Here is a 14,065-nt window from a genome sequence, read left to right as displayed (position 1 = left end):
TTTATGTAGTATAGTATCCTTATATAGTATAATATCCTTACGTAGTAGAGTAACCTTGTGTAGTATTTTGCATGGTATAGGGAAAAGAATGGGCTGTATTTCCTGTGCTACCCTCCTTAGTCAATCACCATACTAAAGTTTGATCTTGACTCTTTTGATTTAATCTTCATAAAGAGTAGCTAGGTATCTAAAAAATAGTGATTAATCAATAAGAAACATTTTTTAACTTTAACCCCTAAATGGTTAAGCACTCAGTTTTATAGGAAAAATATGAATTTGCCTTAATCAACAAACATGATTCTTGGTTTTTGAAAAATTACCAGATCATTCCCTTCTTTGAAATTGGAGACATTAATCAGATGACAAGTGAATGTGTCTTAAATGTCTCCTCAAGTATACATTGTCATACTTTTAGACACTCCTGTTTGAAGTCTTGCAGTGTCAAGAAGGGGCAAAGCAAGATGTTAAATTTAACCTTTTGACTGAAGAAACAAGACAAAAAAGAAAGGATCTCTCATTCAGGTTTTTCAAGGATCAGTCTTTGGCCACTCACCCTTAGAATCAGAGGATGACTATCTGTATGCTTGTGGAGCAGAGCAGAATGACTCGTTTTCTGTAGTCTTTGGACTATTTTGATGGGCTTCAAAATAAAAAGTCACAAGGCATATTTGGTCAAAGGTATGCCATTTTTGGTTGCCATCGTATCATAGCAGATACACCCAGTTCTACTAGAACTCTGGATTGAATCCCTGCAGATCCCCTCGTGAAGAAAAAGCCATGTTATGATATTCACCACTTGCCAGTCATTACACAGGCAGACAGCCATTTCTTCAGACACTAGGGCATGCCGCATTGAGACAGTCATGCGTTGTTGGAGTATTCCTTCATTCTGTCAGTGTGCTACAGCCAAAATATGTAGTGAAAACAGACCTTCTTGCAGAGCTGACCATGTTCAGAGGAGCCATCGTAAGTTCTCCATGTGTGTTCAATAAGTTTGTCAGCCCCTTGATATGAATGAATATAGGGTTGGCCTGTCGATAGGGGAAACATGGCTCTAAAGAGTCTTTTAATGATCCCAAATTTGGTTTTAGACTATCTGGCTAGTTTTATTTTCATATCCCTAATATGCTATCCTATGGCATTATTTTGAGCTGAATAATATAGGGGTTTATTTTTTATGACATCAGTTATATTTTGATTAAATTATATAGGCTGGTACACATCTTTGTGACTCATGCTGCGCGTATGACTTCCAGGAATCCTCAGCAGAGTGGTTTTGGACAATTCTTGGGCAAGTTTGCTGGCTCTTTTTTTTTTTTTTTTAAAGAATCATTGGATTTCTTCATCTGCTTTTCCTTTTTGCAGGTATATATTCTGGACAGATTGGTTCCGCCCAGCTAAAATCATGAGAGCCTGGAGCGATGGAACCCATGCATTGCCAGTAGTGAACACTACCCTGGGATGGCCCAATGGCTTAGCCATAGATTGGGGGTAAGTGTTGTTAGGCACTGAGGAAGACTTTTGAAGAAGTCTTAATTTTTTTTAACCGTCCATATCCTTTAGTCAGTGAGAAATAGGAAGAGGGGAAGATCCAGTTGGGCATAGCAGGAAGTAAGGGCCTACAGAGAGGATGGGATTATATGGGGGAGAATATTGTGGGCAATTCAGATATCTGTATATTATCCAGAGAGCATTCCAAAGTAGCTTGATATTATTTTTATGTAAATATTACATTACACAGGATGAAAAAATGTGTTCTTACTCTATTTTTACATTTTGTTGCGTAATTTCAGTGCTCTGCGTCTCTACTGGGTAGATGCCTTTTTTGATAAAATCGAGCATAGCACGTTTGATGGCTTAGATAGACGAACTCTCGAGAGGATTAACCAGATGACTCATCCATTTGGCCTTACTGTCTTTGGAGGTAAGTCATGAAAGGGTAAAAATGTCAATTACCCAATGCCATCTGACTTATTCAGTTGTATTTATTGAGCGCTTACTGTGTGCAGAGCAATGTACTAAGCGCTTGACATGGAGTGCCAGCATCATAGCTTGTAATTACCATCATGATTTGAACAGATTCACAGTGTTTTCATGTTGGGGGAATTTAATACAAGAGTCAGGTAGCATATTTTCATATAGATTAGCATACCAAAGCGACACCAACTTCCATTCCTTGAGCAGCAAGCTTGTTCAACCTTATGCTGATGAGTAAAGGAGACAGTAAATCGAATTAAGAAAGCCAACATGTCTTTGGGAGATAGAATTCAGCATTATAGTGGTTAGTCTTGGATTTGCCACTGACATCTCCTAATTATCATTCGTAATAAATAGCCAATTAGGACCTCTGACAATAAGGTCGCAGTTATTTGGGCCACCATAGAGGTGAGGTTTCTTGAAACACATCTTTGATGGACATAACAGCCTGGTTGCCAGATGGATGACACCCAGGCAGTTCTGTGGTAAATGCAAGTGAGCCTACTATAAGTGGAATGGATGAAGACAGAGTATAAAGAAAACTGAAGCATAACTTTTCGTATTGAAATTCTGAGAAACAACAGTTGCAGGTAGACAATCTGATATGCAAGAAGAAAAGATGGCTGGCTGATTTTTGAGCAAAGATACTTTGCTGTGGTTTAGTGCTAAACCACAAAGGGTGTTTGATTTACACAAGTACACAGCTTGGGAATGACTGCTGCACACATGTTAATCTATAGGGGACACTTTACACATGGATCACGACAGCTGGAGCAGCAACTTCAAACATACATGACAAATTTTACATATATTTTTCTGATTGATATCTGTTCTTGTTTGATAGAATTTGCAATGCCTTGAATAATGTCTCTGAAAAAGATACAATTGTTTTGTAAAATTCTATTTATTTATATTAATGCCTAGTTACTTGTTTTGATGTGTATATATCTATAATTCTACTTATTTATATTGATGGCTGTTTGTTTTGATGTCTGTCTCCCCCCTTCTAGACTCTAAGCCCAGTGTGGGTAGGGATTGTCTCTCTCTGTTCCTGAATTCTTCTTTCCAAGCGCTTAGTACAGTGCTCTGCACACAATAAGTGCTCAATAAATATGAATGAATGAATTTTTGGTTGAAATAAATAAGTTATGTGTATTGGTTTGCTTGTATTTTTCCTTTTGTTCAGCATAATAGAAATGAGTCAGTCTAAAGAATGTTATTAGTCACAATCATTGGGGGAGATGGTAGGGGAAATATATGAACACACCGTGAGTTCCTTAACATTATTTCCCCAAGGAAATAATTTCTCTTCCAATTACTGTGATTCTGAACCGGTTGCAGTATTTCACTTCAGAGCGCAAATTCTTGTGGTAGCTGGTGCTGCAATAAATGTAATATTGAATATTTATTGGATATGCATATTTTGTCTATGCACACCTGTGCCCAATTTATCATTCTTCTATCCTAACCCACTGAAAAGTATCACAGACCCTTAAAGAATTTTGTTGTTATAATGCTTAATTAAGTTTAATTTGATGGATTAGCAAATCACTAAATAAGGATCACAAGTGGTATTTTTAGTTATGGTATGCTAGTTTGAGATGCTTTCTGATTTTCTGAAAGAACAAGAGTGTAGATTTCCAAGGTTTGCAAGAGAAATAGAGTTCTTTGATCTTTTCTTTCAAAATGACCCACAACTGCAGTTTCAAAGGAAACATTTGTCTATAAATGCTAACCCTCTGCCTTTCCGTTTAGGCTATGTTTATTTCACTGACTGGCGGCTGGGTGGTATCGTTCGAGTGAGGAAAACAGACGGTGGCGAGATCACCATTATCCGCAGAGGCATTACTAATATCATGCATGTGAAATCTTATGATGCTAATTCCCAAATTGGTGAGCAGTGTTCTTGAATTTTACTTCAGTAGCATTTTAAAGTTGATGATTGTTCTTTCGTACTCATTTAGCTTAAAATATTTTTTTCCATTACTGTCACTCACTTCAACAAAAAATTGTTCTAAATCTCCAACCCTTGTTGTGTCCAACCTGATTAATGTTTATCTACCCCGGCGCTTAAAACAGTGCTTGACACATAGTAAGCGCTTAACAAATACCATAAAAAATATCCTTTGTCAAGGTGTCATTCAGAAAGTGATGTATTTACCTGTGGGTTTAATAGTATAATCCTACATTGCTGTAGTACTTTCCTGAACTTTAAGCAGCATATTTTCGACATATGTGTGTAGGATTTTAGATTAAAAAGATGTCAGCAGCTGGAAGGCAGCATGTGGTTGACTATCAAGAGGAAATGTTATGAGATACTCTATAGGCTTGATTGCAGTATTGAATGGTGAAAATTTTTTTAGTACTGTCAGGGAATCTTTATAGTTTGCACATACAGGCAGTTGTTCCAGAACATGTTTTTTCATTACTTGTTTTGGACAGAATGCTGTTGGGGAATTAGAGAATGTTTGTCCGATGAGATGTCTGGGAAAAGATGTTATTTTATCCCAGAATTCAGTTATGCTGTGTGGCATCATTTAAGGTACACATACTTGTAACACGAGCTTTCCTTTAGGCAGGTACATCAAGAATGTAAACTGAGTGAACTGCAAATCTGTGAATTTCCTATTGTAAAGATACATCAACTAATATGTGGAATTGTTCTTTCCAGGAACAAATTACTGCAACCGTATGACCAATCCTAATGGAGACTGCAGCCATTTTTGCTTCCCAGTACCTAATTTTCAGCGAGTGTGTGGCTGCCCATATGGTATGAAGTTGGGCTCTAATCAACTCACGTGTGTGGAGGATCCATCCAATGAACCACCCACACTGCAGTGTGGTTCCTACTCCTTCTCCTGTAATAATGGTCGGTGTGTGCCCAGGTATTTCCGCTGTGACGGCGTTGATGACTGTCATGATAATAGCGATGAACAGCACTGCGGCTCATTAAGTAAGTAACTGGGCAATAAAATGAATAATTTTCAAGGTGCCTGGGGTCTTGAGGGAGTTAATATCTGTAAAGAAGAGCAGTGACGATTTCCTACTAAGATATACAGTAATCAGGTATCTTTGCGTGGCCTTGAATTCAAGAAATTGGCTACAAGTACCTCAGGAAATACCTTACAGTGTCTCCATGTTCCAGGCATGGCCCCAGTGATAGCCCCCAACATTACTGTAAAATATCAGGAAGTTCAAAAGTATAAAATAACCAAGAAAAAGAACCCCATAGCCCAAAATGAAAAAAGCTGGTCACGAAATTCCGTATTTGGATGATCATAGGACCATGAGCAACTTGGAAACAGGGTCTTCCAAAATGTTTCATCAAAAGAAATTAGACATAGCCATACATCCAAAAATAATTTTGTTGCTGAATTGGTGCTGGTATTGAAATCCTTTGTGAATTCCATTTGTTGTGTTTCTATTTTTCTTGGGCTGGAATGAATTAGAGTGAAGTGTCAGCTTTGCTCTTTGCTTTCTCCCATTCCATATTTAATTCAGTCTTGGAAAAGTTGGGCACTGGCTGTTAATCTTTACTCTCTTATTAAGTGTGGAGTAATCCACTTGTAAAAGTAAAATTAAGTAAAGGGAAGCAGTGAGGCCAAGTGGGAAGCAGCATAGCCTAGTGGATAAAGCATGGGCCTGGGTTCTAGGTTCTAAACCTGGCTCTGCCACTTGCCTGCTCTGTGACCTTAGGCAAGTCACTTAACTGCTCTGTGTCTCAGTTTCTTCAAGTGCAAAATGGGAAATCAATATCTATTCTCCCTCCTGCTTGACTATGAGCCTCAAGTGGGACAGGGACTGTATCTGGCCTGATTAACTTGTCTTCCCCAGCACTTAGATCAGTGGTAGACACATAGTAAGCACTTAACAAATACCACTTTAAAAAAATTGAGAGACAGTAAAAGATATTTCAGAATTGGGCAATCGGACAAGATTTCTGATAAAAATAGCTCAAGAAAATAATGGCATAGGAGACCCAAATAAGAAGTAGAACATTTTTCTCAGCAAGAAATGGTTTGTTTCAAATATTAAAAAATCAAACAAACATCCAACTAAAATACCTTTTTACATTTTGGTTTCAGCCCTTTGTGTATTTTGTTAATGATATATTTCCAGGGATTTTCATGACCAAAATTAGAAATTGCTCTGCATAACTGCTGTAGTCATTCCACAGCTCCATGCGTAGAAACTTGCAAAAGGGCTTCCAGTTTCCTTCCCTTTTCCCTGTCTCTCTTCCTCCCACCTGCACCCAGCTATGATGTTTTAGTTGTTTTCAGAGGAAAGATGAGAGGCATGTCTTGGTTGTATATTTTACTAGGCAGAATGGAACATTGACCACTTTGATATTTTATCTCTTTAGATAATTCCTGTGCGGCCTCAGCTTTCACCTGTAGCCACGGTCAGTGTATTCCAGGACACTGGCGCTGTGATAGACATAACGACTGCTTAGATGGCAGTGATGAAGAGCACTGCCCTACTCAAGGCCCCATTTCGTGCCCTGCCAGCTCATATACTTGTGACAATAACCGTTGTATTCCTAGGATATGGCTCTGTGATACAGATAATGATTGTGGTGATGGATCAGATGAAAAGAGCTGCAGTAAGTTTAGAATTGGTGTGTGTGTGTGTGTGTGTGTGTGTCTGTCTGTCTCCTTGTAGAAAGTCATTGAAATATTGAGCCCTCAAAGCCCACATTGACCCACCGTCATTTACTAATTCGTCTCCGTCCCTTTCTGGCCATTTATGACTCCTTTTTTTGCATACTGTAAGGCCCAAGAGATCACAGATGCCTACCTGGAAAAAAGGCACACCAAAAGCCTCTCAGACAGACAGAGTCTGCTGAAAATCAAATCACAAGGAAATAAACGAGAGATGTCCTGAAATCAAGTTCCTGTTATGTCTACTCATATAGTTCTCACCAGATGTCTGATATTTTCATCAGCTTCACCGTACTTCTTTTATCTACCTTGCCTATCATCTGCAGCTGGAAGAACATAAGAAATTCCATTAATGGGCAGACCAGTTACCATCACCGCCCAGTATTCTGTCTCCAACAGTGGCATCAGATGTTTTCAGGAACACTTAGTTCAGTGGTCACCCTTCATTATGGATATACTGTCTGATATCTCTAACTTTACCTTCTATATTTCTAACATTCCCTGTACCCCCATAACTTTCCTCCTGGTAACCCCATTATTAATCACTTTCCAATCCATTTATCCAGTCTCCTTTTAAACCTATTAATATTTTCAGGCTGTGCAGCTTGCTTTAACAGCCAAATACAATTGGTGATTGGATTGTGTCTTCACAGTCACTAGATATTCTGGTTTTGCAAGATTGCATGTCCAACAGAAAAAAGCCCACGGAATTTATTTTGTTGTCTGAAATATTGCTCCTGAACATGATATAGGTAGAATGATTGTAATTTGAATAGAACCTCAAAAATATCCAGTGGCTACCAATCAACCTACGCATCAGGCAGAAACTCCTCACCCTCGGCTTCAAGGCTGTCCATATGTATATATGTTCGTACATATTTATTACTCCATTTATTTTACTTGTACATATTTATTGTATTTATTTTATTTGATTTACATGTTTTGTTTTGTTGTCTGTCTCCCCCTTCTAGACTGTGAGCCTGCTGTTGGGTAGGGACCGTCTCTATATGTTGCCAACTTGTACTTCCCAAGCACTTAGTACAGTGCTCTGCACACAGTAAGTGTTCAATAAATAAGATTGAATGAATGAATATGTGTTTTTTTGTTTGTTTTTTATATTAGATTTTACAGGTACATGTGAACCTGGTCAGTTTCAGTGCCCAGACCATCGCTGCATTGACCCATTTTATGTTTGTGATGGGGATAAGGATTGTATAGATGGAGCAGATGAAGTTGATTGCAGTAAGTGATTGCTATATTTTGTATTCTTGATGATTAACAAATTGTAGCTGCTTAGTGATTTGTTCTTGAGTTGCTGTCTGACGATCCGCTCACTCATCCATCCATAGTTTACAACTGCTCAGCTTCAGAGTTTAAGTGTGCGAGCGGAGACCAGTGTATCAGTAATGTTTACCATTGTGATGGTGTCTTTGACTGCAATGATCATTCCGATGAGACTGGCTGTCGTAAGTACCTTTTACTGAATGTCTGTCAAAATAATGCGTCCTCTAAATCCAGTGTCTGAAAAGGTAGATGTCTTAAAGGTACGTTTGTGGGTCCCTTGCAATCCTAGCTCAAGGGTGTATCTAATACATGTCTACATCCTTCACAGAGAGGATCTTACCCAGTGTGTGTTTCAAGGTATTCATTCAAGTCAGACACCAAGACCTGCAGTCTCCCCAGCCCAAATCCCAACATACAGCGCTCAGTAAATAGTAATTGATTGATAAAGGTGTTGCCCTGTGATCTGGTACTGGAAGTGTCTGTTGCTTATGGATTTGGGTTTCTCTCTAATTAGAGATGCTTTCCTAAAAACCTGAGCACCAGGCTAGAAGCCGAGAATTTTAGGAACTGGGTGTGCATCAGCAAAGCCATATCAAGTTTCCAGTCTTTGTTATGGACCACCCTTAGCCCTGGGGCTGTATTAGGGACTTTGGGGGCCCTATATTGGGATGGTAGGTTGGGGGAATGTTGGTTGCAGTGACCAGAATCGTGCTTATATTAGGTGAGAGGGGACGGGGTCTGAAAAAGCGGAGGGCTGGAAGGGAGGAAAGGAGGAAAAGGGCAGAACCCTTCACGCCTGCCTGGCATTCTTCCCTCGGTTAGGTTCAGGTGGTGCATTTTCTCAACAGGACAGAAGAGTGACAAAACATTTCAGACCCCTCTAATGCTTGTTTCACAGAGACCCATTCAACATCCCCTTTCTTAAACCTTTCTTCTAGCCACCAGACCTCCTGGGATGTGCCACCAGAATGAGTTCCAATGTCAGTCTGACGGCAGCTGCATTCCTAGTAACTGGGAGTGCGATGGGCATCCAGACTGTGTGGATGGTTCTGATGAGCACCATGGCTGTCTGCCCAGGACCTGCCCTGCCTCTTTCTTCCGCTGTGATAATGGAAACTGCATCTACCGGGCTTGGATCTGTGACGGGGACAACGACTGCAGGGATATGAGCGATGAGAGAGACTGCCCTACTCAGCCCTTCCGGTGCCCCAGTTGGCAGTGGCAATGCCCGGGCCATAGCCTTTGCGTGAATCTGAGTGCCGTATGCGATGACATTCCAGACTGTCCTAATGGGGCAGATGAGTCCCCGGTCTGCAGTAAGTTTCCTGCCAATGGATGCTGACGTTTTATGAATTCATGAAGTGTAGAGCAGAATATTGTGCCTGTCACCTGAAATAGGTCAGGCATGCAGTGAGCTTGGAAATGGATGTGGGAAAATGGAGTTCAGTATTCACCTGTGTCTGAGCTGAATGATATTCCTCTTGAAATCGTCCCATGTGGCTGTAGGTTAAACCTTCCTTTCTGCTGGTGTTTAAGGAAAGTTTAACTGAGGCTGCTAAGCGTTTTAAATGAAGTTGGATTCTATCTTTAGTATTCTCTTAGATTCTTCCAGCTATATTTTCAAATTTGAATCAGCACGTACCACAGGAATAATGAGGCTGGGGATTTGGGAGCGCTGTGATTGCAAATGCTATGATTGGCATGTGACCTAACGACTGTCCTTTCTTTCTTTCTTTCTTTCTTTCCTTTCTCTTCTTAATCTGTGCTCCCTCTCAGATGAACCCCAGCCAGGTATGATTGAATGAGTCTTATGATTTGGGTTGTTCTGCAGTGGTGAAGAAAATGCTCTGAACCTCTTAAGTAAACTTAGTTTTTCTCACCGTCCCCCACCCCTGCCGACTCAGAGAAAGTGCAGAGGACTACCCCTTTAGGCTTTGGTTTAAGACAAGCATGCAAACAGAAAGTACCTTCTTGCCTAGAGCAATTTTGGAACAAAAGGAGAGAAGTCCCATGAAGCAGCTGGACTTACCTTCTGCCCTCCTCTTGTTCCTCTACTCCACTCTCCATGCCCCTTTCTGACCTTCTGACTCACATGGGTGAGTGACAGTGGTGGAACCTTGTAGATCTCTTTTGCAGGCTTGAGTTAATGGGGTCAATGAAATCAGCTGTTGTGTTTCCTTTTGGTGAGCCACATTCCCCCGAATTAATTCCCCTCTTCTATATTGGCAGACTGGATCTCGGAGCAGACCTTAACCTTAGCTAATATAGATGAGTTTACTGAAGAAAAGTATTCCAGCTTCCAGATGATTGCTATTTACCACCTGGAAGCTGCACATCTGAAGTTAGCTCTAATGGGCTTTATGGGGGTAGAATGGAAGGAAACATTTCGCCTGAATGTCCAATATTTTACTGAAGTAAATGAAAGAATAAGCAATTTCTGACACTTGATTTGTTGCTTTTCATAATCTTTCTTTGTCTAGATCAGGAGAGTTGCTCTGATAACAATGCTGGCTGCACTCACGAATGTATCCAAGGTCCCTTTGGGGCTGAATGCATGTGTCCATATGGCTATCAGCTTGCCAATGACACTAAGACATGCGAAGACATCAATGAATGTGACACTCCAGGGTTCTGTAGTCAGCACTGTTACAATGAAAGAGGGTCTTCTCGATGTTGGTGCGATGAAGGATATATTTTAGAAAGCAATGGGAAAACCTGCAAAGCTTCTGGTGAGAATTGTTCTTGAAAATGCACCCAGTTTTTTAGAATCATGAAGTGGAAATTACAGGCAAATGTCAGGAGCCATTGGTTGAGGGCCAGCTTCAGACATTTTGCCACCCTTGAGGCAGGAAGAAGTGTGCTGTCTCCTCCCCAAGGCCACCCCTGCACACGAGGAGTTGGGTGTGAAACTGCAGGTGCACGACGCAACACAATGATGGCATATGAGGCATTTTGCGGCAGCCTGCCTGAGTATATGTGAAAAACATCCTTAGAGTAAAAACAAATGATACATGTCTCTTAACAGTTTTTTAATCTGACAATAATAATGACTGTAGTATTTGTTAAGTGTTTTTTTGCAGGTAGTATGCTAAGCACAGATGTAGATTCAAGGTAATTCAGTTGGACAAAGGCATTGTCCCACATAGGAATGAAGTAGGAAGGAAAACAGGCATTTTAACCTCCACTTTACAGATGAGGCACAGAGACATTAAGCAGCACTCAGAACAGTGCTCCAGCTTTTAGAACAGTGCTTGGTACATAGTAAGTGCTAAACAAATATTATTATTGTTATCATCATTATTATTATTAAGCAACTTGCCCAGGGTCACACAATGGGCAAGTGGCAACCATGGGTTTAGAATCCAGGTCCTCTGACTCCGAGGCTTGTGCTTTGTCCACTAGGCCACATTGCTCCCCAGTAATAGGTTTGCATACCTTGAACTCCTTAACATTTGTATCACTGGAATGGCTTTGCTCTGACCAAACCAAATGTACCTGGAAACATTTCAGGCCAGAAACATCCCAATTTTACTCAACCCAACACACACTACACAATACCTGTAGGTTTGGAAAAATGATGCCATCAGTAAACCATTTGGAGCACATCATAAAAAGTGTTTGGTTTTTTTGTCCAATGGCGCCAACAGGTGTAGGTATCAGATTGCTCTGCTGATGGCAAGAACAGTTTTTGAAAGTTTCCCCGCTGGTAGAAAATCAAGTCAGATGCTGAGGTGTATTTCAAGGTGTATTTCAAGAGAGAGCAGTAAATTAGCTTTGGCAGAGAACATAACATTGGTAAACGTTCACAGAATAGCTGCTTATGTAATTTAATAATAATAATAATGGCATTTATTAAGCGCTTACTATGTGCAAAGCACTGTTCTAAGCACTGGGGAGGTTACAAGGTGATCAGGTTGTTCCATGTGGGGCTCACAGTCTTTATCCCCATTTTACGGATGAGGGAACTGAGGCCCAGAAAAGTGAAGTTACTTGCCCAAAGTTACGTAGCTGACAAGTCGGGATTTGAACCCATGACCTCTGACTCCAAAGCCCGTGCTCTTTCCACTGAGCCACACTGCTTCTCAGCGTAAAGCAATTTAGTAAAGCAATTTTCTTTTCCAACACCATACGGTTCTCAGTGTATTTGAAAGTGTATGTGCCACAGATTTGAGAGAAAATTGTGTTGTTTTTTCTCACAGCGTCACTCAAACTTTTTTATTTACTTCTCTGACAGCATCTGGAAATCTCCTGTTACTTGTGGCAAGCCGAAATCAAATTGTTGTTGACAATATGACTGCTCAAGGACATAACATTTATTCTCTGGTCCGGGACGGCATACACATAGTAGCGGTTGATTTTGATTCAGTCGATGGTCGTATCTATTGGTCTGACACGAGCCAGGATAAAATCTGGAGTGCTTTTCAGAACGGAACAGACAGAAAAGTAGTACGTTTGCTTTGAATCTGTTTTATTCTTTTGCAATTTTTTTTTCATTGAGTTTTATGTTTCTTTTTATTGTCCAAAATAGGAATCAGGGCTTAAGTTCAGGGCTTAAAATGTCCCCTGTTGGGAATTTCATTTATTGACCAAAGATGTTCTACAGTTTCTGTACACAAGTGTAAAATAAGGGAAGGAGATCAGAAAGACAAGGCTGCTCCACCCCTTTCCTACCACTTGCCAGCTCCCACTCCCTTTACATCTCAGCTGAAACTGCAAACTCCAGGAGGTTTTCCCTGAGTGATCAATTTAATTCTCCATGCCACCAGCACAACTTGAACCCACTTCACCCTTCAAATTGATCTTGAAATGACATCATGCATTCATTATGTGTACAAAATTGTGTCGATTGTGTCTTTGTCTAGGCTCTTCTATTAGCTGATGAGCTCGTTGAGGGTGGGGTTGTCTAAATTCTTGAAACTGTCCCTATTCTTAGTTTAGGACTATGAACCCTGTGAATGCAATCCACAAATGATATTTATCAAGTGCTTACCGTATGCAGAGCACTTTCCTAAGCACTTGAAAATGTACAGTACAGCAGAGTTGCTAAGCAGATCCCCTACCCACGAGGAGCTTGCAGTGTAGAGGTGGAGGCATACATTGAAATCAATTATTGGATATGTACAAATATACTTCTTGGCAAATATTCATGACCTATCTGAGAGCTGTTCAGTTTTCAAGGATACCCCCATGAGCTCTCAAAGTCCTAAATCCCCCAGTAGCCTAGCCCTCCTCCTTCCTAACACACTTCTGTCTCCTTCCTGTACCTCCCCATGAGGGAGCTGACATCACTTCTGTTGCTGGGCTATCATGAAAGGGAAATGGAGGAGATGGTGAAGCAGCCAAAATTTTATTTGCAGGTATTTTAAAAAGAAAAAAATATTGGGCTGTAGAGCAGACCTTGCCATAACAATGTGTTTCAGTTGGGAAGAGCAGCTACTGTTACAGAAAAGATTTTGCGGCGCATTTGCTGACTGGCGACTTATTTAGTGGCATATCCAACAGTTTGTAATTGAGCTTAATATTTTGCACAATCGTTGGTTAACTGCTGCCTGATGGTCTCTTAACTATCGAACTTTACCCTTACACTTTCCTTGTATTCGTTTAACCTGCTATTAAATCCACTAACTCTTCTATTCCTTAACAGGTGTTTGACAGTGGTGTCACCGTGACTGAAAGTATTGCGGTGGATTGGGTAGGTCGCAATCTTTACTGGACAGACTATGTTCTGGAAACAATTGAAGTCTCTAAAATGGATGGGAACCACAGGACTGTGCTGATTAGTGAAAATGTAACAAACCCAAGGGGACTAGTATTAGATCCCAGAATTGAGTAAGATTTTTTTTTTTGGTTTTGTTTTGAAATGTTACCTTTAACGCTTACAATGGAAAATATGCGGGATTGTAGATGGTGTCCCAACTATAGCTCTAATGTTTGTCATAGTTGTGGCCATTTAAGGGCCATCCATAGGTATTTTCATCAAAGGCTTTAAAGTAATGGCTGTGAGAGGAAAATTGGTTTGTTTTCCCATTTCCTCCAAGCGAAATGGCTGTCTTTACAAAGGTGCATATCAGAATACTTTACTATATTTCACTTGTCTCTAGAAAAGAAATTATCAATGGTTGTCTTTTAAAAAATAATGAAAC

The 14,065-nt window shown here is 40.3% G+C and overlaps 1 protein-coding gene across 3 annotated transcripts in view; it reads left to right on the top strand.

The window, feature by feature from the left end:
- The window catches only part of LRP2 (LDL receptor related protein 2), a 176,663-nt gene that overhangs the window by 68,402 nt on the left and 94,196 nt on the right, over positions 1–14,065 (top strand). For 2 of the 3 annotated variants that reach the window (XM_038751850.1, XM_038751848.1), the window contains exons 18-28: positions 1,366–1,491; positions 1,794–1,924; positions 3,733–3,870; positions 4,649–4,930; positions 6,341–6,580; positions 7,761–7,880; positions 7,988–8,104; positions 8,861–9,238; positions 10,403–10,651; positions 12,157–12,368; positions 13,567–13,751. In XM_038751850.1, the coding sequence (XP_038607778.1) occupies positions 1,366–1,491; positions 1,794–1,924; positions 3,733–3,870; positions 4,649–4,930; positions 6,341–6,580; positions 7,761–7,880; positions 7,988–8,104; positions 8,861–9,238; positions 10,403–10,651; positions 12,157–12,368; positions 13,567–13,751 (2,178 nt within the window). The remainder of the gene's footprint in view (positions 1–1,365; positions 1,492–1,793; positions 1,925–3,732; positions 3,871–4,648; positions 4,931–6,340; positions 6,581–7,760; positions 7,881–7,987; positions 8,105–8,860; positions 9,239–10,402; positions 10,652–12,156; positions 12,369–13,566; positions 13,752–14,065) is intronic. The other variant, XM_038751849.1, reaches the window with a different exon arrangement.

The sequence above is a fragment of the Tachyglossus aculeatus genome, chromosome 9 (genome assembly GCF_015852505.1).
Source record: "Tachyglossus aculeatus isolate mTacAcu1 chromosome 9, mTacAcu1.pri, whole genome shotgun sequence".
Lineage (NCBI taxonomy): Eukaryota > Metazoa > Chordata > Mammalia > Monotremata > Tachyglossidae > Tachyglossus > Tachyglossus aculeatus.
The sequence above is the reverse complement of the archived record's forward strand: the minus strand, read 5'-3'. Positions and strand labels throughout refer to the sequence as shown.